We start from the raw sequence: 26,481 nt of genomic DNA, 5'->3' as shown, positions 1-26,481 counted from the left end.
CACTGTATTTATTTTCAAGGGGCAATTACGATACCGAGCTTTCCAACCGTACATACAATACACAAACATCACATTGGGGAGACGGGTCAGGCTAGGTAGCTGGCCGGTCAGCCACTAGAGCAGCGACCTGGAACCGAACAGCAGAAAATGCACAACATCAGGAAAGATGAGGAGAAAAAATAACTCCTCCCAGACTGAGCTCCAGCAGGGAGATCAGTTTGAGAACAGACAAAAAAAATGACCTTAGCGCAGAGCACATGAAAACTCTTAATGCGCCATAGAAACACATGACAAGCAGCAGGGATGGGTAAAAGGTGAGAGACAGCCGGTGTAGACAGCGCACCCGGGCCTGCAGCATTTGCGCTGGTCCCCTCGACCCACCGTCTGCACCGGGAGGGGATAAGCATGCTTAGGATGGGAAGGAACAGTCTAAACACCGTCTGTTATCAGGGTGAGATTTGTTCAGCTCCAGCCTTGAGACCACAGCTCGCGCCGGTATGTTAGCCGCATGAGATGATGGTGGCTTTCTTTGGTCCGAACAACTGCATGTCAATTTCACAGCTGATCTAACAGTCCGTCACTCGTCTCTCAATCTCCCGTTGGAGAGCCACGAGCTTCTTCGAGAGGTTATCGGTTTTGCGCTCAAAGAGCAAAGTCTGAGAACTCATGACCGCCATGAGCTTCTTCAAGATCTTATCCGTGCTGCGTTCAATGAGCCCATTTTGAGAAGTCACGACCCGTCCCATTGTTTCAGTCACAGCGGGCAGCCTTGTGGGGTTTTGAACAGCTGATTCCGCTTTCTTTAATCTTCAATAAGCCAGGGCCAAGCCAGCTCAGATCAGCAAGAACCCTTTGCTGCTGTGAATGTCCGTGCTGCTATATTTCAGGATCAGGCTCTAAATGTACAAATGGATCTGAGAAGCTTTCCAATCATGTTTCTACTAGATTCACAGTTTGTTTTCATGTCGTCTGACTCAGATGGTGGAGCAGGTGGAGCTTACAAGGAGTAAGTGCTGCTATAGAAGAATAGTTGTGTTTTAATTAAGCTATTTAGTTAACCAATAATTGTATTGCATGCTGGCATTAAAAATGTTTTATTTGACTGATTTAATTGTTTGTTTGTTTTCTTCCAGACTGAGCGGCTGTAACCTCTCAGAGAGAAGCTGTGATGCTCTGTCCTCAGTTCTCAACTCCCAGTCCTCTAGTCTGAAAGAGCTGGACCTGAGTAACAATGACCTGCGGGATTCAGGAGTGAAGCTTCTGTCTGCTGCACTGCAGAGTCCACATTGTACACTGGAAACTCTCAGGTCAGGATCCAAACATATCATTAAATGATATCATTGTTTAAACAACCAAGCTTTATAGAATTGGCAGGTGAACTTTTCGTTATCTTCGGATTGCTTAGGAGATTCTTAATTACTGTGTGAAGATTTTATTGCAGTCACATATTTTGTTTTAATGGTCAAACAGAATTATTGTTCAGTTCAATGAGCAGGTAGCTGTGAGATTCATAATAATGAGGTATATTTGTATTAAAGATGACTAAACTTGAACAGTAGCTGTGAGTTACTTTGTTTACTCATGTGTGCTGATGTTGTGAGTAATTTAAAGCTGAAGTAAACTTGTAATGAGTTTAATAGAGTTTCTGAAGTAAGTGTACTTGGAGACATTTATGTGTTTACTAAAGTCCAGGAGCAGGAGGCTGTGTGTAGCATAGAGGAACCCAGACCTCAGCTTTGTCTCCTGGTTTCTGTTGCTGCTGTTACAGTTTCCCCTCATCGTTCCTTCAACAGTCTCCTCACTGTAACAAATCAAAGTGTTACTGTATAGATTCACGTCTGAATGTTGCCATGTGCTATTAAAACTGAAAGCGATGTTTCATACACCCACGTGGTTCAGTCACACAGTAACTGATGGTAAATAATGTTTGTGTTGAGCACATCGTACAGGTCAGCTGCTCCACACAGATCTCAGGTTTACATGCTGGAACAGTTTGTGATCATGAAGGATAAACCTCACTTCCTCTTTGTTTCATACAGATGTGACATGAACAATAACACATTCATGAAATCCTTTTAGGAACACAAACACTATTGTAGCTGGAGAATATTTGAATGTAGGAGAATGTAGGGGATCATAAACGACAGTAATAACTAACCACCTGTCAGAGGTTGTGTGTGGAGGCATGGAAGAGATGACCCAAATGCTGGACTCACGGTGCAGAAATGAAGAGGATTTATTGGAGGGTGAGTGAACAAAGCAGGAACGACGGAGTGACTGGCTGGCTGGCTGAAAGACTGGAAGAATGGCTGGCTGACTAACTGAACATACAGACGGAGGGACGACATGAACATCAACATCAATGACACGACAGACAACTGGTGAAACCGAGGAACTTAAATACACAGGTTGAATGATGACAATGATTGGAAACAGGTGAGTAGATAAGATAGATAAGATAGATAACTCTTTATTGTCATTGCACAGTCATACATAGTACAGTAGTACAATGAAATTGGAAAAACTGTCCTACGTCGGCACTACATATAACACAACACGACACGATATGACACATCACAACGTAACAAACAACAGGGCTGAACATAATCTGACTAATGACACGGGAGACAAACTGACACGGGAAAAAACAGGAAGTGAGAACATTAATGTGGCGAACTAAACTGAACATGAACAAACTGAAATCACTGGGTCAACGACCCAGGAACCCTGACACCACCACCTCACCATTTGGGTTGGTAGCTGCATGTTGACGGACAAAGTGTGGACTTTATACAAGTTTTTAAATTGTGTTGATCGGCCACGTAAAACCAGAGTTATGATAAAATATCTGCAATGTTTGGTTTTCTTCCTGAATAGTATCGTTGTTTATAACAACGATAGTATTCAGTATTTATTGCAACAAACTTTGTTGTTTGCAAAACTCAGTAACTTTTTTGAAGAAGTAACTATATAATTAATTTCTCAACATTGGTCATTATATCCTGTATTTTGCAGACAGCGTTACAGACTCTCTCCCAGACCACAGACTCATAATACAAGTCAGAGCTTTATAAAAATAGAAAAAATAAAGTTGTGTTTTCAAAATTGGAGTTCAAGTTATTTTTACTTCCAATAGTGTTAACATGCTACAGGTCATGAACAAGGTTGTTTTTAATTTTCATTGTAAGTGGGCTAAAGCAGTTAATTAAAAGTAGTCTAACATAAATGTAAATGCTGTAATTTGATTACTTTAATAAACTATGTAACTTGGATGGATAAGATGCTGGCGTGACCACAGTGCACACGTCTGCTGTTGCTCACAGTGGTCCAAGGGACGCTCAGGGAGTTTGTGTGTTCGCTCAGACACATGAAACATTAGAGGGAACATTGGCGGTGACTGGCAGGGAAAAGGGGATTGATAAGACTTACTGTAAATATAATTATGTATGAATTGAAAAAGGAACAACTAAAATGTTCCAGCTGAAAAAATGAAATCAGTTTCAGTTTATAGGCTCTGTTTGTTTTCTTTACAATTCCAACCTTTTATTTTGAAATGAGCTGCTCATTCCTGTTTAGAGTTGATGAGCTGGTGTGGGTGAGAGGACTCAGGCAGCCTGACAGAGTTCATGTCCAGGTCTTCCCTGCTTGTCCTGATATACATAAACATGAGTATCCTTGCAGGTCAGATCTCATCAGTCACACCTGTTAGTGCAGCTCTCCTCTAGATTGTAGTGCTTGTAAAACTAGGATGATTTTAGGAGCCTGGACCGCAGATCTAAGGGAAGTTATGACTTGGAAAGACTAAACCAACCTATTAGAGGTGTTTGCACTAACATAGATAAATACTCAGATTTACACCTTTAGTGTCTCACAAAGGGTTGAAAAGTGAATGTGCACAGAGAGGTTGGTGGTGAGACGGGCACTTCCAGCACTGTAGATGTGTTCCAGCTCAGTGTTCATGGAAATAATCCGGAGAGCAGGATTCCTTGATGAATGTCACATCTTCTTAAAGTTATAATCCACAGGGAAAACTGTGAATCAGAAGAATCAGAATCAGAAAGGGTTTTATTTGCCAAATGTTGAGCAGGTTTACAACATTAGGAAATTGCTGCGGTGCTTCAGTGCAAACATACTGTCATAAATTGCGATTAAGTAGACATGAAAAAATAAAAGTAAGAATAAGAATTAAAAGTGCTACGTAGAAAGATATATGCATGAGATATACATGAGATATATACATGAGAATAAGAATTAAAAGTGCTACGTAGAAAGATATATACATGAGTGCAGGTGGTGATCAGTGCCAAACATGGAATGATGCAGTGAACACAGCGTAGGGTCATGTGTTAGTGGTGGGAACAGTCATACGGTTATTGTTCATGAGTCCGACAGCAGAGGGGAAGAAACTGTTCTTATGGCGAGAGGTTCTGGTGTGCCTGAGGGGAGCAGGTCAAACAGACTGTATCCAGGGTGAGAAGGGTCAGCTGAGATCCGAGCTGCACGCCGCAGTGTCCTGGAGGTGTACAGGTCCTGCAAAGATGGGAGTCTGCAGCCAATCACCTTCTCAGCAGAGCGCACAACACGCTGCAGTCTCTGTTTGTCCCTGATAGTGGCTCCAGCGTACCACACGGTGATGGAGGAGGTGAGGATGGACTCGATGATTGCAGTGTAGAATTGCATCATCGTCCGTGTTGGCAGGTTGAATTTCTTCAGCTGCCTCAGGAAGTACATCCTCTGCTGGGCTTTCTTGATGACGGAGGTGATGGTGGGCTCCCACTTCAGGTCCTGGGTGATGGTGGTACCCAGGAAGCGGAATGAGTCCACAGAGGTGATGGGGGTGTCAGTCAGGATGATGGGGGGGAGTGGGGCTGTGTGCTTCCTGAAGTCCACAATAATCTCCACTGTCTTCTGGGCATTCAGCACCAGGTTGTTGTGGCTGCACCAGGACACCAGACGTTCAACCTCCCTCCTGTAGGCAGACTCATCCCCGTCCGAGATGAGCCCAATAACGGTGGTGTCATCTGCAAACTTTATTAGCTTGACAGACTGGTGGGTGGAGGTGCAGCAGTTGGTGTACAGGGAGAAGAGCAGAGGAGAAAGAACACAGCCCTGAGGGGAGCCGGTGCTGATGGTCCGAGAGTCCGAGACATTCTTTCCCAGCCTCACATGCTGCTTCCTGTCCGTCAGGAAGTCAGTGATCCACCGGCAGATGGGATCAGGCACATTCATCTGGGAAAGCTTGCCTTGGAGATGGTCTGGAAGGATGGTGTTGAAGGCAGAGCTGAAGTCAACAAACAGGATCCTGGCGTAGGTTCCTGGGGAGTCCAGATGCTGCAGGATGAAGTGTAGGGCCATGTTGATGGCGTCATCTACAGACCTGTTGGCTCTGTATGCAAACTGCAGGGGGTCCAGGAGGGGGGCCGTGAGGGTCTTGAGATGGGAGAGAACTAGGCGCTCAAATGACTTCATGACCACAGATGTCAGAGCCACGGGTCTGTAGTCATTTAATCCAGTGATCCTAGGTTTCTTGGGGACAGGGATTATGGTAGAGGACTTGAAGCAGGCAGGTACATGACATGCCTGCAGTGAGGAGTTGAAAATGCCAGAAAACACTGGGGCCAGCTCGTTTGCACAGTGTCTGAGGGTGGCAGGAGACACGCCGTCTGGGCCAGGAGCTTTCCGAGCATTCAGACTCCTAAACTGCTTCCTCACACCTGCTTCATGAATATGAAGAGTTGTGGTGGGAGGAGGTGGTGTGAAATCCTCTTTTGTGTGGGGTGAGGAGGGGGGTGTTGTAGGTGAACAGTTTGAAGGTGGTGATGGCTCTATGGAGGGGGGAGAGGTGGGGGAATGAGTGTCCAAAGTGTCTCTATTGTTGGGGCCGTTGGAGGTGTGAAGGCTGCCTGATGGCTCGTCAAAACGGCAGTAAAAGTCGTTAAGGGTGTTGGCTAAGAGCAAGTCATCAGTGGAGTGGGGGGTTTTAGGCTTGTAGTTGGTGATATTCCTAAAACCTTTCCACACAGAGGCCGAGTCATTCTCTGAGATCTGCTGCTGCATCTTCTCAGAGTGCTGATGTTTGGCAATGTCCACTTCTTTAGTGAACCTGTACTTGGCCTCTCTGTAGCAGTCCCTGTCTCCGCTTCTGAACGCCTTTCTCTTTTCCAGCCACAGCTTTTTGAGTTTAGGAGTAAACCAGGGTTTGTCATTGTTATAACTCACCCTGGTGCGTGATGGCACAATGCTGTCCTCACAGAAGTGGATATAGGAGGTGACAGTGTCCGTAAACTCGTCCAAGCTGTTAGAAGCAGCCTTCATTGTGTCCCAGTCTGTAGACTCCAAGCACGTGCGAAGCTCCTCCACAGCCTCGTTGCTCCACAGTTTTTTGGTCCTCACGACAGGTTTGGAGAGCTTCAGCCTCTGTCTGTACGCGGGGATTAGGTGGATCATGACGTGGTCAGAAAGTCCGAGTGAAGTGCGGGGCACCGCGCGATAGGCCCCGCTGATCGTGCTGTAACAGTGGTCTAATGTCCTCTCCTCTCTGGTCAGGCATTTAATATACTGCTTGTATTTGGGAAGCTCATGGCTCAGATTGGCTTTGTTAAAGTCCCCAAGAGCAATGATGAGAGAGTCCGGGAATGTCCGCTCCATGTGCAGTGTCTGCTCCGCGAGTGCGCACTGAGCTGCCTGCGCATCCGCATCTGGCGGGATGTAAACAGCGGCCAGGATGAATGAAGCAAACTCCCGCGGAGAATAAAACGGTTTGCAGTGAATAAAAAGGTATTCCAGAGAGGGAGAGCAGTGCTGAGCAATCACTGTTACATCTGTGCACCAGCCACTATTGATGTAGAAGCAGACACCTCCACCTTTTTTCTTACCGGAGAGAGAGGCCTGGCGGTCCGCGCGCAGCAGATGGAAGCCCTCCAGCTTGAGCGCGCAGTCTGGGATGTTCTCACTGAGCCACGACTCCATAAAACATAAGACACAGGAGGAGGCAAAGTCTCTGTTCATGCTTCTCATCAGGGCCAGTTCGTCAATCTTATTCCCGAGTGAGCGTACATTAGAAAGGAAGATCCCAGGAAGAGCAGTTCGCAGTCCGCGTCTCCTCAGACGCACGAGTGCGCCGGCTCGCTTTCCTCTCTTTCGGCGTCTCACTTTCCTGATCAGAGTCTGCAGTAAATCTGCCGCAGATGCGACAAATATTGGGAATAAATCCACAGGCGTTGTAGTCCTGTAGTTAAGAAGCTCTTCTCTGGTGTAAGAATATCCAGAGGAGTGCCCAGACACAGAAGAAATGCACAAAAACAAAACAGAAGTAACGCACTGAAGCACCAGGGCATCCATACGCGGCGCCATCTTGGATCTGGAAACTGTCGATCTGATATCTAGTCAACCAATCAGGTGTTTACATGCCCTTCACTGATCTCCAGCCCCACCTTATTATCAGTTTCTCTCTCTTTTACATCTGAATTATCTTCACTTCACATTTCAGTCAGTTCAGATTTCATTAGCACGTTCACTTTAGCATAATCCATTTTAATCCAAACACCTTTCTCTTTAAACTCTGTTTGTCAGTCAAAGTATATCCAGTACAATCCTCTTTTTCACTGCGTCACACACATTCAGAGATCAGAGTGTCCTGTGTGTGCTCTCATTCACTCACACTCACTCTCATATGGCTGAAGTCTGTTTGTACACAGGCTGTCAGCTGGCCTGAGTTCGGCCTGTCTCTAAAATCATTATTTTATTACTTTTATTCTGATTCATCAAAGCCAAACTCAAACATATTTATATTTACTGATTATGTTCTCATCAATAATTAACAGTCAGTACATTCAGATATGAATCATAATTCAGTGTTTAACATATTATCACAGATGGACTGCACAGGAGATCTCCTTTATGAAGAAACTGTGAAAGTTTGTCCAACAGTGGGAAACATTTCAGAGAACATCTCAGAGAATATCTGTGAAGCAGAAACTAAACATAATAATAGAAGAAAAGCCAAATAATGATCCAAATCCTGCTCTGAGACTATCAGACAGTAAAGGCTTCCAAAGACTGCTCACCTCTCAGACTTACTTAAAGATGCTGGTGCTGTCCACAGATCAGCTGACCTGCTGGGTCTCCATGATCAGCTTTGTTTCTTGGAGATAAAGGCTGAAGGCTTTAGAGCTTCAGTTCTCCAGAGCAGCAGGATGTCTGAGGTCCGCAGAAACACAAAAACACAGCAGCTAAAAATAGTTGTTCAAAGAAAACGAGGTGGGAGCTGCTGATTCCTGAGCTTTGATACTGGATTAGCTTCAGTAGTTATTCCAATCACTGCTGTAGGAGCTACATTTAGTCACAGCTGACTGTCTTCTTTGAACAATCACAATGACTACTGTTGTAAAAAACAAGCACACAAAGAACCAATGAGAGTGTAGAACATGATAAAGAGCTCCTGTGATGGTGGCAAAGAAATGAGCAGCAGACGGCCGTCTACATGTTGTAGTGGTTTACAGTCACCAGGGGGCGCCGTCACGGCCACGCAGTCAGTGGGCTGCTCTGCTTGTGCTAATGTTGGTGAAGCTGAAGTGAAAGCGAGTGTTAAAACAATGAAAAGTGTCCACTGCAGCCTCCATCTGAGCTTGTCATGTTCTTCTTCTTTGATCCTTCCTGTTTGTGCTGAACACTGCTGTCGCTCTCTTCCCTGTTCCCGCCCACTTTCTAACCAATCAGCATTGGAGCGTGCACAGCGTCGTCCACACTGAGCTTTGTTGTGAGCGCATGGACTCGTCTGCAGAACATTTGTATGGGCTCAAAATGTGGTCATAAATATTTTGTACTTGTAAATCAGGATTTGTATGTGTAAAAAGAATTTGTGTGTGCGTGAAAAAAATTTGTTTGTGTGTGTAAAAAAGATTTGTGTGTGTGTGTAAAAAAGATTTGTGTGTGTGTAAAAAAGAATTTGTGTGTGCGTGAAAAAAACTTTGTATGTGTGTAAAAAAGATTTGTGTGTGTGTAAAAAAAGATTTGTGTGTGGACTTAGCCAAAAAAAAACCTGCAAGTTACAAGTACGAATTTTGACCCTATTTTTCTTCCTTTCATCTGATTGGTCAATGTCATGTCAATCATGACATTGACCAATCAGAGAACAGATGGGTTTGGCTGTCGGAGGGGCACTTTTTTGACCTGACGTTCCCATCACAAGTGTCTTCTAAGTGAAGCTACCAGGTTCAGGTTCAGCTCTGTTTATCTGGAGCTGCAGTAAATGATCCGTCCTCACAAAGCAACACAGACACCAGATATGCAAACACAGCATCATACAACACAACCAAGAGATCCAAAGAATTATCTCTGCATTTCTGTGGCTGATGCTGCTGGAACGAAGCTGTTTGAAACCTTGTTGTTCTGCACTTTGGGACCTGAAGAGGAACCTGAACCTCTGTGCAGAGGGTTCAACTCTGAGGATTCCTGTTCAGTTTTGTTATTTCACACGGCAAAACTTGACAACTTTATGATAAATGTACGACTTCAATGTGAAAAATTCATTTTTTTCTCTTGTTTGGTTGAAGCTGCTTCCTGTTGGCTTCAGCTGTTTGGAGTTTCCATTTTCTAAACTTCTACATTCTGAACCTTCTTCAGCTCTGAACAGATGATGAAACACTGAATGATTTCAAGCTCACACTTTGTTTAATAAACTTACATCTTTCATTTTTTATTCAGATTGAAGGACTGTGATTTGTCAGAGATCAGCTGTGATTATCTGGCAGCAGCGCTGAAGTCCAACCCCTCGTATCCCAGAGTGCTGGACCTGAGTGGAACCTACAACAACCTGCAGGATTCAGGAGTGAAGCAGCTGTGTGTTCTTCTGGAGAATCCACGATGTCGATTTGAAACGCTGAGGTCAGTCACATGTTTTAGTTGTGCTGAGATGAATATGATGTGAAAGTTGTGCTGACACTGTGGATCAGTAGGCCCACATACCTCTATACAGGAAGTCTGGTTCTACTCTTTGTAGAACTTCTGATCCCTGATCCTCTGAGTCTGACTCAGTAGATAATGCAGAGTTCTGAGCTGATGTGGGTGAGAGGACTCAGGCAGCCTGACAGAGTTCATGTCCAGGTCTTCCCTGCTTGTCCTGATACACATAAACATGAGTATCCTTGCAGGTCAGATCTCATCAGTCACACCTGTTAGTGCAGCTCTCCTCTAGATTGTAGTGCTTGTAAAACTAGGATGATTTTAGGAGTCTGGACCGCAGATCTAAGGGAAGTTATGACTTGGAAAGACTAAACCAACCTATTAGAGGTGTTCACACTAACATAGATAAATACTCAGATTTACACCTTTAGTGTCTCACAAAGGGTTGAAAAGTGAATGTGCACAGAGAGGTTGGTGGTGAGATGGGCACTTCCAGCACTGTAGATGTGTTCCAGCTCAGTGTTCATGGAAATAATCCGGAGAGCAGGATTCCTTGATGAATGTTACATCTTCTTAAAGTTATAATCCACAGGGAAAACTGTGAAACTGTCGATCTGATATCTACTCAACCAATCAGGTGTTTGATCTCCAGCCCAACCTTATTATCAGTTTCTCTCTCTTTTACATCTGAATTATCTTCACTTCACATTTCAGTCAGTTCAGATTTCATTAGCACGTTCACTTTAGCATAATCCATTTTAATCCAAACACCTTTGTCTTTAAACTCTGTTTGTCAGTCACAGTATATCCAGTACAATCCTCTTTTTCACTGCGTCACACACATTCAGAGATCAGAGTGTCCTGTGTGTGCTCTCATTCACTCACACTCACTCTCATATGGCTGAAGTCTGTTTGTACACAGGCTGTCAGCTGGCCTGAGTTCGGCCTGTCTCTAAAATCATTATTTTATTACTTTTATTCTGATTCATCAAAGCCAAACTCAAACATATTTATATTTACTGATTATGTTCTCATCAATAATTAACAGTCAGTACATTCAGATATGAATCATAATTCAGTGTTTAACATATTATCACAGATGGACTGCACAGGAGATCTCCTTTATGAAGAAACTGTGAAAGTTTGTCCAACAGTGGGAAACATTTCAGAGAACATCTCAGAGAATATCTGTGAAGCAGAAACTAAACATAATAATAGAAGAAAAGCCAAATAATGATCCAAATCCTGCTCTGAGACTATCAGACAGTAAAGGCTTCCAAAGACTGCTCACCTCTCAGACTTACTTAAAGATGCTGGTGCTGTCCACAGATCAGCTGACCTGCTGGGTCTCCATGATCAGCTTTGTTTCTTGGAGATAAAGGCTGAAGCCTTTAGAGCTTCAGTTCTCCAGAGCAGCAGGATGTCTGAAGTCCACAAAAACACAAAAACACAGCAGCTAAAAATAGTTGTTCAAAGAAAACGAGGTGGGAGCTGCTGATTCCTGAGCTTTGATACTGGATTAGCTTCAGTAGTTATTCCAATCACTGCTGTAGGAGCTACATTTAGTCACAGCTGACTGTCTTCTTTGAACAATCACAATGACTACTGTTCTAAAAAACAAGCACACAAAGAACCAATGAGAGTGTAGAACATGATAAAGAGCTCCTGTGATGGTGGCAAAGAAATGAGCAGCAGACGGCCGTCTACATGTTGTAGTGGTTTACAGTCACCAGGGGGCGCCGTCACGGCCACGCAGTCAGTGGGCTGCTCTGCTTGTGCTGTTGTTGGTGAAGCTGAAGTGAAAGCGAATGTTAAAACAATGAAAAGTGTCCACTGCAGCCTCCATCTGAGCTTGTCATGTTCTTCTTCTTTGATCCTTCGTGTTTGTGCTGAACACTGCTGTCGCTCTCTTCCCTGTTCCCGCCCACTTTCTAACCAATCAGCATTGGAGCGTGCACAGCGTCGTCCACACTGAGCTTTGTTGTGAGCGCATGGACTCGTCTGCAGAACATTTGTATGGGCTCCAAAATGTGGTCATAAATATTTTGTACTTGTAAATCAGGATTTGTGTGTGTAAAAAGAATTTGTGTGTGCGTGAAAAAAATTTGTGTGTGTAAAAAAGATTTGTGTGTGGACTTAGCAAAAAAAAACCCTGCAAGTTACAAGTACGAATTTTGACCCTATTTTTCTTCCTTTCATCTGATTGGTCAATGTCATGTCAATCACAAATGTAACTATCCAATCAGAGAACAGATGGGTTTGGCTGTCGGAGGGGCACTTTTTTGACCTGACGTTCCCATCACAAGTGTCTTCTAAGTGAAGCTACCAGGTTCAGGTCCAGCTCTGTTTATCTGGAGCTGCAGTAAATGATCCGTCCTCACAAAGCAACACAGACACCAGATATGCAAACACAGCATCATACAACACAACCAAGAGATCCAAAGAATCATCTCTGCATTTCTGTGGCTGATGCTGCTGGAACGAAGCTGTTTGAAACCTTGTTGTTCTGCACTTTGGGACCTGAAGAGGAACCTGAACCTCTGTGCAGAGGGTTCAACTCTGAGGATTCCTGTTCAGTTTTGTTATTTCACACGGCAAAACTTGACAACTTTATGATAAATGTACGACTTCAATGTGAAAAATTCATTTTTTTCTCTTGTTTGTTTGAAGCTGCTTCCTGTTGGCTTCAGCTGTTTGGAGTTTCCATTTTCTAAACTTCTACATTCTGAACCTTCTTCAGCTCTGAACAGATGATGAAACACTGAATGATTTCAAGCTCACACTTTGTCTAATAAACTTACATCTTTCATCTTTTATTCAGATTGAAGGACTGTGATTTGTCAGAGATCAGCTGTGATTATCTGGCAGCAGCGCTGAAGTCCAACCCCTCGTATCCCAGAGTGCTGGACCTGAGTGGAACCTACAACAACCTGCAGGATTCAGGAGTGAAGCAGCTGTGTGTTCTTCTGGAGAATCCACGATGTCGATTTGAAACTCTGAGGTCAGTCACATGTTTTAGTTGTGCTGAGATGAATATGATGTGAAAGTTGTGCTGACACTGTGGATCAGTAGGCCCACACACCTCTATACAGGAAGTCTGGTTCTACTCTTTGTAGAACTTCTGATCCCTGATCCTCTGAGTCTGACTCAGTAGATAATGCAGAGTTCTGAGCTGATGTGGGTGAGAGGACTCAGGCAGCCTGACAGAGTTGATGTCCAGGGGCCTGTTCTTCGTACCTCGCTAAGTAAGTTAGCTGGATTAGATTGTTGACGAATTCGCGTGATCCCGGATCGTTCGGTTCCCCGAAGCTCATCCGGGACTTGCTGTCATAGCAACAGAGCCGTAAGCGTAAACCTGCTCGGGAGCAGGTTTACTTTATGTAAACAGGATTAGATCGCGGCCACGCAGGTATGTCCGCTTCATGTATACGAAAGCAACAGCGATATTCCACCACTGTTTCACCATAAATAAATAACATCAATGTAACTAAAGATAATGCAGCACTTGATCCTTTTATTGATGTCACACAGATACATACAGGTCATTTCCTAAAAAAGGGAAATGAACTATTAACATTCTCTTACATGTATGTGATTATTACAGATGTAATTCATATTTCAGAGTAGTAATTGTAAATTACTTCGTGTAATCAAGATGAGAGACCACGGCTATAAAAGCGAAGGTGGATTTGGGAAGCCTGTCGCAGCCATGTCCTGTCCGTATACGCGACCAACCCATTGTGGAAGGTGCAGGATTGATAAGGAGAGTTGTCAGAATTCAGCGTATATTGCGGGATAGACAGGATCCTTTAGCTCAGCGCGACAGTGTGCTCATTGAGAGATATCGATAATCCCGTGAGGGTATTATTTACTTAACCAACTTGTTGACGAGGGGGTGCAGGACCACCACCTGTCTTTTTTTCCTCTGCCCTTTTCTTGGTTGCTGTTATGAACAAACTAACAGAGTATTACAGGCCAGTATTACCTTGCCAAGAGACGCAAAGCAATCTAAGAGATAAATATTACCATTCTGTAGAATACTCCTGTATTCCACTTTTACTTGTTCCCATGTTCTTGTGGGTCCTGTTGTGGCTCTAATGTGAAAGGGGATATAATATAACATATTATAATATAATATAATGCCATATGATATTGGACAATATAGTGTCATATGATAGATCTACCCTACCGCCTACTGGTGTTGGCCAGAGGGGCCGATGGCGCGATATGGCAGCCTGGCTACAACCGTAGCTGCCTCCACCAGTGTGTGAATGTGGGAGTGAATGAATAGTGGTATCGTAAAGCGCTTTGGGTGCCTTGGAAAGCGCTATATGAACCCAATCCATTATTATTATTAAATTACCTACGAGTTTGATTTGTCAGCAACTTTCTGCCAGCCCTCTCTCCTTGCTTTTGCAGCCTTTGCAGTGTTCTCTTGCGTTTTAATTAAACTCTGAAACTCCTGAAATCCCTCACTCGTGAGTTCTTGCTCTGCTGCCGGAAAATACCGAGCACGCCCCTTCGACATTTTCGCCGACCAATCAGCGGGTTGCCGATCAATGTTTCTACTATCGATGCGTAGCCCCTTTTACGACACCCAGTGATGTCACATTACTGCGTCCAGCTGTACTAATCGTCAACAGCAGGTGTGTTCGGGGAACCGGATTAGCGAGCTCACGGTTAGCGCGATGGTTTGGTCTTGGATGTGTCATTTGATCTTGGATGTAGTAAGCGACGTACGAAGAACAGGCCCCAGGTCTTCCCTGCTTGTCCTGATACACATAAACATGAGTATCCTTGCAGGTCAGATCTCATCAGTCACACCTGTTAGTGCAGCTGTCCTCTAGATTGTAGTGCTTGTTAAACTAGGATGATTTTATGAGCCTGGACCGCAGATCTAAGGGAAGATATGACTTGGAAAGACTAAACCAACCTATTAGAGGTGTTCAAACTAACATAGATAAATACTAAGATTTACACCTTTAGTGTCTCACAAAGGGTTGAAAAGTGAATGTGCACAGAGAGGTTGGTGGTGAGACGGGCACTTCCAGCACTGTAGATGTGTTCCAGCTCAGTGTTCATGGAAATAATCCGGAGAGCAGGATTCCTTGATGAATGTTACATCTTCTTAAAGTTATAATCCACAGGGAAAACTGTGAAACTGTCGATCTGATATCTAGTCAACCAATCAGGTGTTTACATGCCCTTCACTGATCTCCAGCCCAACCTTATTATCAGTTTCTCTCTTTTACATCTGAATTACCTTCACTTCACATTTCAGTCAGTTCAGATTTCATTAGCACGTTCACTTTAGCATAATCCATTTTAATCCAAACACCTTTCTCTTTAAACTCTGTTTGTCAGTCACAGTATATCCAGTACAATCCTCTTTTTCACTGCGTCACACACATTCAGAGATCAGAGTGTCCTGTGTGTGCTCTCATTCACTCACACTCACTCTCATATGGCTGAAGTCTGTTTGTACACAGGCTGTCAGCTGGCCTGAGTTCGGCCTGTCTCTAAAATCATTATTTTATTACTTTTATTCTGATTCATCAAAGCCAAACTCAAACATATTTATATTTACTGATTATGTTCTCATCAATAATTAACAGTCAGTACATTCAGATATGAATCATAATTCAGTGTTTAACATATTATCACAGATGGACTGCACAGGAGATCTCCTTTATGAAGAAACTGTGAAAGTTTGTCCAACAGTGGGAAACATTTCAGAGAACATCTCAGAGAATATCTGTGAAGCAGAAACTAAATATAATAATAGAAGAAAAGCCAAATAATGATCCAAATCCTGCTCTGAGACTATCAGACAGTAAAGGCTTCCAAAGACTGCTCACCTCTCAGACTTACTTAAAGATGCTGGTGCTGTCCACAGATCAGCTGACCTGCTGGGTCTCCATGATCAGCTTTGTTTCTTGGAGATAAAGGCTGAAGCCTTTAGAGCTTCAGTTCTCCAGAGCAGCAGGATGTCTGAAGTCCACAAAAACACAAAAACACAGCAGCTAAAAATAGTTGTTCAAAGAAAACGAGGTGGGAGCTGCTGATTCCTGAGCTTTGATACTGGATTAGCTTCAGTAGTTATTCCAATCACTGCTGTAGGAGCTACATTTAGTCACAGCTGACTGTCTTCTTTGAACAATCACAATGACTACTGTTCTAAAAAACAAGCACACAAAGAACCAATGAGAGTGTAGAACATGATAAAGAGCTCCTGTGATGGTGGCAAAGAAATGAGCAGCAGACGGCTGTCTACATGTTGTAGTAGTTTACAGTCACCAGGGGGCGCCGTCACAGCCACGCAGTCAGTGGGCTGCTCTGCTTGTGCTAATGTTGGTGAAGCTGAAGTGAAAGCGAATGTTAAAACAATGAAAAGTGTCCACTGCAGCCTCCATCTGAGCTTGTCATGTTCTTCTTCTTTGATCCTTCCTGTTTGTGCTGAACACTGCTGTCGCTCTCTTCCCTGTTCCCGCCCACTTTCTAACCAATCAGCATTGGAGCGTGCACAGCGTCGTCCACACTGAGCTTTGTTGTGAGCGCATGGACTCGTCTGCAGAACATTTGTATGGGCTCAAAATGTGGTCATAAATATTTTGTACTTGTAAATCAGGATTTGTATGTGTAAAAAAGAATTTGTGTGTGCGTGAAAAAAATTTGTTTGTGTGTGTAAAAAAAGATTTGTGTGTGTGTAAAAAAAGATTTGTGTGTGTGTGTAAAAAAAGATTTGTGTGTGGACTTAGCCAAAAAAACCCTGCAAGTTACAAGTACGAATTTTGACCCTATTTTTCTTCCTTTCATCTGATTGGTCAATGTCATGCCAATCACAAATGTAACTATCCAATCAGAGAACAGATGGGTTTGGCTGTCGGAGGGGCACTTTTTTGACCTGACGTTCCCATCACAAGTGTCTTCTAAGTGAAGCTACCAGGTTCAGGTCCAGCTCTGTTTATCTGGAACTGCAGTAAATGATCCGTCCTCACAAAGCAACACAGACACCAGATATGCAAACACAGCATCATACAACACAACCAAGAGATCCAAAGAATCATCTCTGCATTTCTGTGGCTGATGCTGCTGGAACGAAGCTGTTTGAAACCTTGTTGTTCTGCACTTTGGGACCTGAAGAGGAACCTGAACCTCTGTGCAGAGGGTTCAACTCTGAGGATTCCTGTTCAGTTTTGTTATTTCACACGGCAAAACTTGACAACTTTATGATAAATGTACGACTTCAATGTGAAAAATTCATTTTTTTCTCTTGTTTGGTTGAAGCTGCTTCCTGTTGGCTTCAGCTGTTTGGAGTTTCCATTTTCTAAACTTCTACATTCTGAACCTTCTTCAGCTCTGAACAGATGATGAAACACTGAATGATTTCAAGCTCACACTTTGTCTAATAAACTTACATCTTTCATTCTTTTTACAGATTGAAAGACTGTGATTTGTCAGAGATCAGCTGTGATTATCTGGCAGCAGCGCTGAAGTCCAACCCCTCGTATCCCAGAGTGCTGGACCTGAGTGGAACCTACAACAACCTGCAGGATTCAGGAGTGAAGCAGCTGTGTGTTCTTCTGGAGAATCCACGATGTCGATTTGAAACTCTGAGGTCAGTCACATGTTTTAGTTGTGCTGAGATGACTATGATGTGAAAGTTGTGCTGACACTGTGGATCAGTAGGCCCACACACCTCTATACAGGAAGTCTGGTTCTACTCTTTGTAGAATTTCTGATCCCTGATCCTCTGAGTCTGACTCAGTAGATAATGCAGAGTTCTGAGCTGATGTGGGTGAGAGGACTCAGGCAGCCTGACAGAGTTGATGTCCAGGTCTTCCCTGCTTGTCCTGATATACATAAACATGAGTATCCTTGCAGGTCAGATCTCATCAGTCACACCTGTTAGTGCAGCTCTCCTCTAGATTGTAGTGCTTGTTAAACTAGGATGATTTTAGGAGCCTGGACCGCAGATCTAAGGGAAGATATGACTTGGAAAGACTAAACCAACCTATTAGAGGTGTTCACACTAACATAGATAAATACTAAGATTTACACCTTTAGTGTCTCACAAAGGGTTGAAAAGTGAATGTGCACAGAGAGGTTGGTGGTGAGACGGGCACTTCCAGCACTGTAGATGTGTTCCAGCTCAGTGTTCATGGAAATAATCCGGAGAGCAGGATTCCTTGATGAATGTTACATCTTCTTAAAGTTATAATCCACAGGGAAAACTGTGAAACTGTCGATCTGATATCTAGTCAACCAATCAGGTGTTTACATGCCCTTCACTGATCTCCAGCCCCACCTTATTATCAGTTTCTCTCTTTTACATCTGAATTATCTTCACTTCACATTTCAGTCAGTTCAGATTTCATTAGCACGTTCACTTTAGCATAATCCATTTTAATCCAAACACCTTTGTCTTTAAACTCTGTTTGTCAGTCACAGTATATCCAGTACAATCCTCTTTTTCACTGCATCACACACATTCAGAGATCAGAGTGTCCTGTGTGTGCTCTCATTCACTCACACTCACTCTCATATGGCTGAAGTCTGTTTGTACACAGGCTAATCTGGGACTCTCCACCATTTGACCCTAGAAATAAAGAAGCTTCTTGGATGAGAGGTGAAAGGCGAAACGACTTCAAGAAACTTAAAGAAGTCCAGATGCCTTTTTTTCTAAGCTCTTTAGATAACTGCGAACCTTCACAAACGCCTCATCAGTGGGACTCTCAGAGCTACCAGCCCTTTGCTACAATCACAAAGCTCTTCATTGAAATCAATGATATCAAACCTTGAATCAAGCTATAGCCATATACACTGGTAAAGACTTCTTATCTCGAAATAATATGCTTAAGTGGCAATGCAGAAATTGAAAATAGGCGGACGTGCTACCTATGCTATTAGTAGAATGGACATTGGCCTGCTGGCTAAGGAAGGCCCTGTCTCACATAGAGGTGAGACAGGCCCCCCTCGAAGCCCCCTCTTTTATCGGGGCTTACTTAGGGTCATATCGGGGACCCCACAGTTGGAAGTCTTTTTTTTTTTTTCTTTTTTTTTTCTTTGACCAAATAAAGCTTATTTCTGTAGCTGTTGTTTTATACAGCTTTAATGTTAATATTAATGTTTGCTTATGTATGTTTAGGGAGTGGTCTGATGGTACATGTTGTTGTTACATTAATAATATTCAAATAGTAAGGGTATGCTTAAAGATAAGGTAAAAATCATATCATATATTGTAAATGGCCTGTCGAATCCAATTAAACGTAATAAAAATTTAACTAAAATGAAGAAAGAACAAGTACAAATAGTGTATCTACAGGAAACCCATCTAGACTGTAAGGAGCATGAAAAACTGAAAAGAATGGGTTATACAACAGTTTTCTCCTCTTCCTATAAAACTGGACGAAGGAGAGGAGTGGCTATCCTGTTATCAAGCAAATTACTCTTTGAAAAAATATCCGAGATAAGTGACAAAGAGGGACGTTATATTTTGGTAAGGGGAAACATTGAGGGGAACCCAGTCACGGTGTTAAATATATATGCACCCCCTGGAAGCGATATTTATTTCTTTAAGAAAATTATAGATGTGATGGTAACAGAGACAGTAGGTTTCCTAATTTGCGGAGGAGATTTAAATATACATCTACAACCAAAGCTAGATATTTCCAATAGAAAAGCACAGAATACTAAAACATTAATTAAGAATATAAATACATTGATGAAGGAGGTGGGACTAATTGATATATGGAGAGACTTGCATCCCTACCAAAGGGATTATACTTATTTTTCCTCACCGCACTCGTTATACACAAGAATAGATTATTTCATAACTTTTGGGAAAAATAAAGATAAAATAAGCACTTGTGCAATTGGAGCAATAGAGTTAAGCGATCATGCACCAGTATACCTGTCTGTTGATTTAAACGTGCAACCAAAACTCAATAATTGGAAATTAAATTCAAGCTTACTGAATGATCCTCACTTTAAAAGACAAATTAAAAAAGAGATTCACTTCTATATGGAAACTAATGACAATGGTGAGGTGTCTCCTCCTATACTGTGGGATGCCTTAAAAGCTGTCCTGAGAGGGGAAATTATAGCAATATCCAATAATAAGAAAAAGATGAGAAATAAGAAATTTGAAGAGCTACAAAATAAGAATTAGAGAAAAGGCATGAAAGAAAAACATCTCAGGATATATTGGAGGAAATTAGGAAAACAAGAAATGAAATAAATGATTTGACCACATATGAAATTAAAAAAAAATTAATGTTTCTTAAACAAAGGTATTATGATGGAGGATCAAAAGCAAAGAATGTATTAGCCTGGAAACTAAAAAAGAAAATAGCAGATAATACAGTTCACAAAATTAAACATTGTTACGAGTTCAAAATTGGGGATGGAGACAAGAGGAAAAACCACAATAACAACACTGGTCCGGCCGGGTTGAGTCAAACGATAATTTTAATGGTCACACACGTGGGAGATGGACACCGTACGCAGACAGCATCAGATCTCAAAATGGTGGAGTATTGATCAAATTCTTATAGCCTCTGGTGCTCTCACATGCTTTTCTCTCACACGGCGCCTAAACTACGACCTTGGCCCCCCGTTTATCTGCTCCTGCTGAGATGGGCCAGAAAACTCCAGCATGTTCCGTTCTCTTCTAATCAGACAATTAAGGCGATGACTTTCTGCAAACAGTATTTCTTATAACATCATAAAACAATATCATTCATCCACAATAAATCAGCAGTCTAATGTAATGCAAATCAGTTTAACTAATGCAATAGTTATCAGCTTCTTCTAATTCAGGAGAATAATGCCAACTAAGACTACATAATAATTCACAATCTTTAATTAGGGGTCTAACATGGCATAAAATAATATTATAATTTAACAACATCCAGTGACAAAACTAATAAAAAAAATAAACTAATAGAAGTTCAGAGTGCATTTGAAACATTTTATAAGACTCTGTATGCTAATAACACAGAGAGTAATATAGTTGAAATTAACAGTTTTTTAGATTCTCTTGATTTACCAGTACTGAATGAAGAACAGAATAAAACTTTGATTGAAGATATAACAGAAAAGGAACTAAGAATAGCAATAAGTAAAGTTAAAATAAATAAATCTCCAGGATCAGATGGATATACGGCAGAATGGTACAAGGAGCTAAAAGAAGAATTAATACCAGTGATGCTTCTAACAATGAATTGGATCCTAAAGAAGGCTCAAGTACCTTCTAGCTGGAAAGAAGCAATTATCTCTGCCATCCCAAAAGAAAACAAGGATAAATTAGAATGTGCGTCATATAGACCAATATGTGTTCTTAATACAGATTACAAGCTGTTTACATCTATCATGGCTCGACGATTAGAAAAGTTCTTACCTAATCTAATTCATAATGATCAAACAGGTTTTATTCGAGAGCGCCAAATACAAGATAATGTACGTTATTAATCATATTCAAAAGAATAAAATAGAAGCAATGGTAATCAGTATCGATGCAGAAAAATCATTCGATTCAGTTAATTGGAACTTTCTTTACCGAGTCTTGTATACATTTGGCTTTCACGAAAATATAATTAAGACAATACAGGCACTTTATGATAACCCTACGGCAAGGATTAAAATTAATGGCTACCTATCAAATAGTATTAATGTAATGTCCTCTGCCTCTAACGCCTTGCTAGAGTCGACATTCAGACTAAACTCCTCTTCAAAATGACCACGCAGACAAGAGGGTTTGACTTCACTCCCTTTACTTAGGCCAGTTGAAGTAGGGTAAAACTGAGGAACAACATGAAATGCTCTTAGAAATCACAGATGAGGACAAATACACAATAACAGCACAAATTGCTTGTTTAGCCAAAAGCGTTAGCGAATCCTCTCTTTACAAACGTTTCTATTAAGTAAACACTGCAATCACATTACTTCAAGTAGATTTGTTCATTAGTAAGGGTAGAACAGAATTACATACCGACAATGCCCTTAAAGACCATCTTAAGGGAGGCGATTGCCACTACAGCAGAGGACCGGAGAACAGGAGAAGTCTTTTCCCCAAACAATAACATGCACTTTCTTATGACATCATCGAACAGAGACAGAGTCGCGCATGTTACACCAGGTCGTGCCAGAAGAGGGCACTAAAGAGTAACTTTCACAGGGAAAATCTATTTAAACAGAACCCGGTTACATGGTGACAGAACAATTAAGCTGCAAAGAGGAACAAGGCAGGGCTGTGCGTGCTCATTTGCGTTATATCTGGAACCATTGGCTCAATATATAAGACAAAATAAAGAAGTAGAAGGTATTAATATCCATGAAAAGGAGCATAAATTAGCCTGCTATGCAGATGATATTTTAATATTTTTGGTTCAACCATCAAACTCTTTACCTAAATTAATGCAATCATTTGAATACTTTGGTCGACTATCTGGATATAGGGTTAATATGAGTAAAACACAATTGCTTAAGTACAACTATATTCCACCAGAAGAAATTAAAAATAAGTATCAATTAGCATGGCAAACAGAGTACTTTAAATATCTAGGAGTCATAATACCGAAGGATCTTACAGAACTATTAGAACGAAATTATTTACCAATACAGAAAAAAATTAAGGAACATATAGCGAGATGGAATCTAATTCCATATTTAAGTTTATATTCGAGAATAGACTCAATTAAAATTAATATTCTTCCTAAATTATTATATTTATTTCAAACATTACCAATAGAAATTAACCAGAAACAGTTTAATGAATGGGATAAAATTTTGTCAAGATACATATGACAAGGAAAAAGGCCCCGAATTAGATTTAAAACCCTACAACTTAACAAAGGAAAAGGGGGGTGGGGCTTACCTTCTCTTAGGGAATATTATTGGGCAGCACAATTAAGGCCTATGATATGCTGATGTAATCCTTCATATGACGCTCAATGGAAAGTTATTGAGGAGAGTCTGACCTCCATCCCCATATAAGCTATTATAGCAGACAGAAGCTTGCAAAATTTAATAAAAACTATTGAAAATCCATGGATCAAGTTGACTTTTAAAATTTGGGAAACAGTAATAAAAGAATATAAACTAGAAGAGGATATAGCAGTTCTTAAGTGGTGTGCACATGACACACATTTTGCTCCAAATAAATTGGACACCAGATTCAAAGATTGGACATATAAAGGATTAACAGCTTTATGTATGGTAATGGAGGAAGGCAGACTAATTAGTTTTGATAAAATGAAAGATAAATATTCATTAGAAACACAGGATTTTTATAGATGTCTACAGATGAGGCATTTTGTCAATAAAACGATAAAAGCTAAGGCTGAACTGAGTAAACAGCTGATAGACGTATTTAAAAGGGCAGTTCAAATAAAAATAGAGGTATTATAGGTGACCTCTATAAAGGATTAACAAATATGAAATTACACTCAACCTTGTATATCAAAACAAAATGGGAAATGGAGGGAGGAATAGAGATAAAGGAGGAAGAATGGACAACAATATGGGCATATCAATGGAAATGTAGCAGCTCACAGAGCTGGCGGGAATTTGGGTGGAAATGCCTGATGCAGCACGGTGGCACAGTGGTTAGCACTGTTGCTGCACAGCAAGAAGGTCCTGAGTTCAATTCCACCATCAGGCCGGGGTCTTTCTGTGTAGAGTTTGCATGTTCTCCCCGTGTTTGCGTGGGTTCCCTCCGGGTACTCCGGCTTCCTCCCACCGTCCAAAGACATGCAGCTTGTGGGGATAGGTTAATTGGATAATCCAAATTGCCACTAGGTGTGAATGTGTGAATGAGTGTGAATGGTTGTCTGTCCCTGTGTTAGCCCTGCGACAGACTGGCGAACTGTCCAGGGTGTACCCCGCCTCTCGCCCTATGACAGCTGGGATAGGCTCCAGCGCCCCCCGCGACCCTGAAAAGGATAAGCGAATGGATGGATGGATGGAAGATATTTTATTACACCTCACCAAAAATCTCACTATGAAGGTAACCCTCCCGCTTGCTGGAGAAATTGTGGAAATACGAATGCAAATCACTATCATATTTTCTGGGACTGTCATGTTATTAAAACTTATTGGAAGGGAATACATGCAGCAATACAAGAGACATTTGGAAGATATTTACCTTTGGAAAGTAAAACTCTACGTTTTGGACTTATGCCAGAAGGATGGACAAAGAACGATAAATACTTGTTTAATATTTTACTGGCAGCAGGCAAAAAAGCCATCACAAACAAATGGCTTTCTTCAGAGAGCCCAGCTATGAACACGTGGATGAACATCACACTGGACATTTACAGAATGGAGAAAATGACAGCAGATGTGAACTACAAGAGGGACCTGTTTGTATCACGATGGAAGAAATGGATGGACTACATTAGAAAACGCAGGCCAGTTTTTGCTTTTGCGTTAGATTTTGACTTTGTTAACTACTAGAAGACTAGAGGAAAAATTAGTTACATTAATGGAAACAAAAACACACTCCCTATATTTATTTATTTATTTTTCTTTCCTTTTTCTTTTTCCTTATGTATTTTTTATTTATGTTGTTTGTTGTTTCCTGTTTTGCTTCTTTTTCTTTTCTTCTTCTTTCATTCTTATTGTATGGATATTTTAGTTGTTTAAATATAGAAAAAAAGAAAAAAATATATGTACTGAAAGATAGCTGAAGTTGATGGTATTGTATAGTGATTCTAAAATGTCAATAAAAAAAAAAGCTGGAATCCAATGAGTCCAAGTCTTCTGCTGATTCAGCATCACATTCATCTTTGCTCCTTGTTCTGCATCCCCACCATGGACTTCATTCCTTTCCAAGCCAGCCTTGAGTGTCCTTTATTCAGCTCATCCTCTGCTTTACTTTTACACCTGATTTTAGCTGCTTTTCTTCTCTCCCTCATAACAAGACAGCTTCTTCTGCCTGAGAACATGTTGGAGTGATTTACTAATCCAGGGCTGATTTTTGGGGAAAATAGTTCCCATTTTCAAAGTAATCCCCATTTTTCCCAGAATGAAATGTAAGTAGAAATAAATGATCTAAGTGAGAACATGAGCCTTTAAAAAGGCTCTTCTGAGGCTGCTGTCAGTGGTCAAAGCCTCCAACAAAGCTCTGTAAGTACATATGTGATCATAGCTTTAGCTTTTAAATGTTTATTCTAGTTAACACAGATCAGGTGGAACAACTCCAATGAAATATCAAAAATATTAAGTGGTCATCGGTACTCAGTTTGTTCAATACTGAATACAATGGAGCACAAATTGTCCACGTTTCTGAAATATTTCTGGGTGTAACTGTCACCAAAGTGCAATTTAGACCTGGCCTGTGGTTGTTATCTAAGTGATAATCATCAATTCTACTAAAACAAATACAAAATAAAGAAGTTTGACACATTCTGTTGATATCAAAAGCACACTGAACAATTCAGTGTTGTTTTACTGCTGTTCTCTCTTCACTTCTTCTCCTCTGATTCTCTCCACATGTTGCTCTGCATCAGTGCTCAGTTTCCTGACAAAACAAGATTAAATATTGCTAAATATAATAGTATCTCATTACACTTCAACATACGTGTTTTATTTTTGTAATTGTTTATCTGTTATTTTTCAGACTGAGTGACTGTGACCTGTCAGAGAGAAGCTGTGAAGCTCTGGCCTCAGGTCTCAGCTCTCAGACCTCTAATCTGAGACAGCTGGACCTGAGTAACATCAACCTGAAGGATTCAGGCGTGAAGCTTCTGTCTGAAGGACTGAAGAGTCCACACTGTACACTGGAAACTCTCAGGTGAGATCAAGCATTTTTCTTTCATCAACTGACAGAATTAGCAGATTAATAATAAGGCAGTCCTCTAATAAGAGGAGAAGTGGAGGTGTTTTGAAGGGCAACGTACTCTTATGTTAACAAGACAGGAAGTAGTTCCTGGGAACTGCTTCCTTTGTTATTTTCTAAGTAGAAACATGATGGTGAAACAGTGATGAGTTTGCAGAGGTGGATCCACAGCACACAACACAACAATGCTGTTGCGTGCTGAAAGCAGACTTCTCACAGATTCTGAGGCTGCAGGTTTCATCACTGTCCAACCAAAATTCACTGAACCAGCAGTAAATGAACGTCCAAAACGACGCTTCATGTTTAAAAAACAGATGATCAGGGGGATTTGTGTTTACATCTTTTTTGTGTGATCTGTTCACCTGCTGTTTCAGCTGTTTGGTGGTTGTTGAGATGGTTTTGTGAACTTTTAGCTGAGATTCTGACGTTTCTGTAGATACCACACATGTCTAATTACTTTGTACAGCATGAATGGCCATAACGAGGTTTTTAACAGTAAGAAAAGTTGTAAAACTTGAGAAAATATAGTTAAAAGTCCAAAACCTTCCACGTCTGGTCGCTTGTGGTAAGGAGCAGATCAAACGAGTAAAGAATTACGTTATAATTATAAATGGCTTCAACAGCACATTCAGGTCTGTGAGACTCATTCAGACACTGAGCCGTGGCTCTGTGCTACATGCACATATTTCTGCATCTCTGCCATTCAGACACACTTTATATATAGTTTATTTTATGTA

General features: G+C 41.4%; 2 protein-coding genes across 2 annotated transcripts in view; both read left to right on the top strand.

The window, feature by feature from the left end:
* LOC146679471 (NACHT, LRR and PYD domains-containing protein 12-like) overlaps positions 1-18,096 on the top strand; it is a 21,633-nt gene extending 3,537 nt beyond the window's left edge. The window contains exons 2-6 of the mRNA XM_085450380.1: positions 1,134-1,307; positions 9,706-9,885; positions 12,725-12,904; positions 17,342-17,521; positions 18,006-18,096. Coding sequence (XP_085306506.1) covers positions 1,134-1,307; positions 9,706-9,885; positions 12,725-12,904; positions 17,342-17,521; positions 18,006-18,096 — 805 coding nt within the window. The remainder of the gene's footprint in view (positions 1-1,133; positions 1,308-9,705; positions 9,886-12,724; positions 12,905-17,341; positions 17,522-18,005) is intronic.
* Positions 17,472-26,481, top strand: part of LOC146679470 (neoverrucotoxin subunit alpha-like) — a 21,664-nt gene continuing 12,654 nt past the window's right edge. The window contains exons 1-2 of the mRNA XM_085450200.1: positions 17,472-17,521; positions 25,526-25,699. The gene's annotated coding sequence lies outside the window, so the exon portion shown is untranslated. The remainder of the gene's footprint in view (positions 17,522-25,525; positions 25,700-26,481) is intronic.

This window comes from Copadichromis virginalis, unplaced genomic scaffold, assembly GCF_057382275.1.
Source record: "Copadichromis virginalis isolate Kocher_CV1m ecotype Utaka unplaced genomic scaffold, C_Virginalis_male_GT1.1 unmapped_scaffold_1, whole genome shotgun sequence".
In the NCBI taxonomy this organism is placed as follows: Eukaryota; Metazoa; Chordata; class Actinopteri; order Cichliformes; family Cichlidae; genus Copadichromis; species Copadichromis virginalis.
The sequence above is the reverse complement of the archived record's forward strand: the minus strand, read 5'-3'. Positions and strand labels throughout refer to the sequence as shown.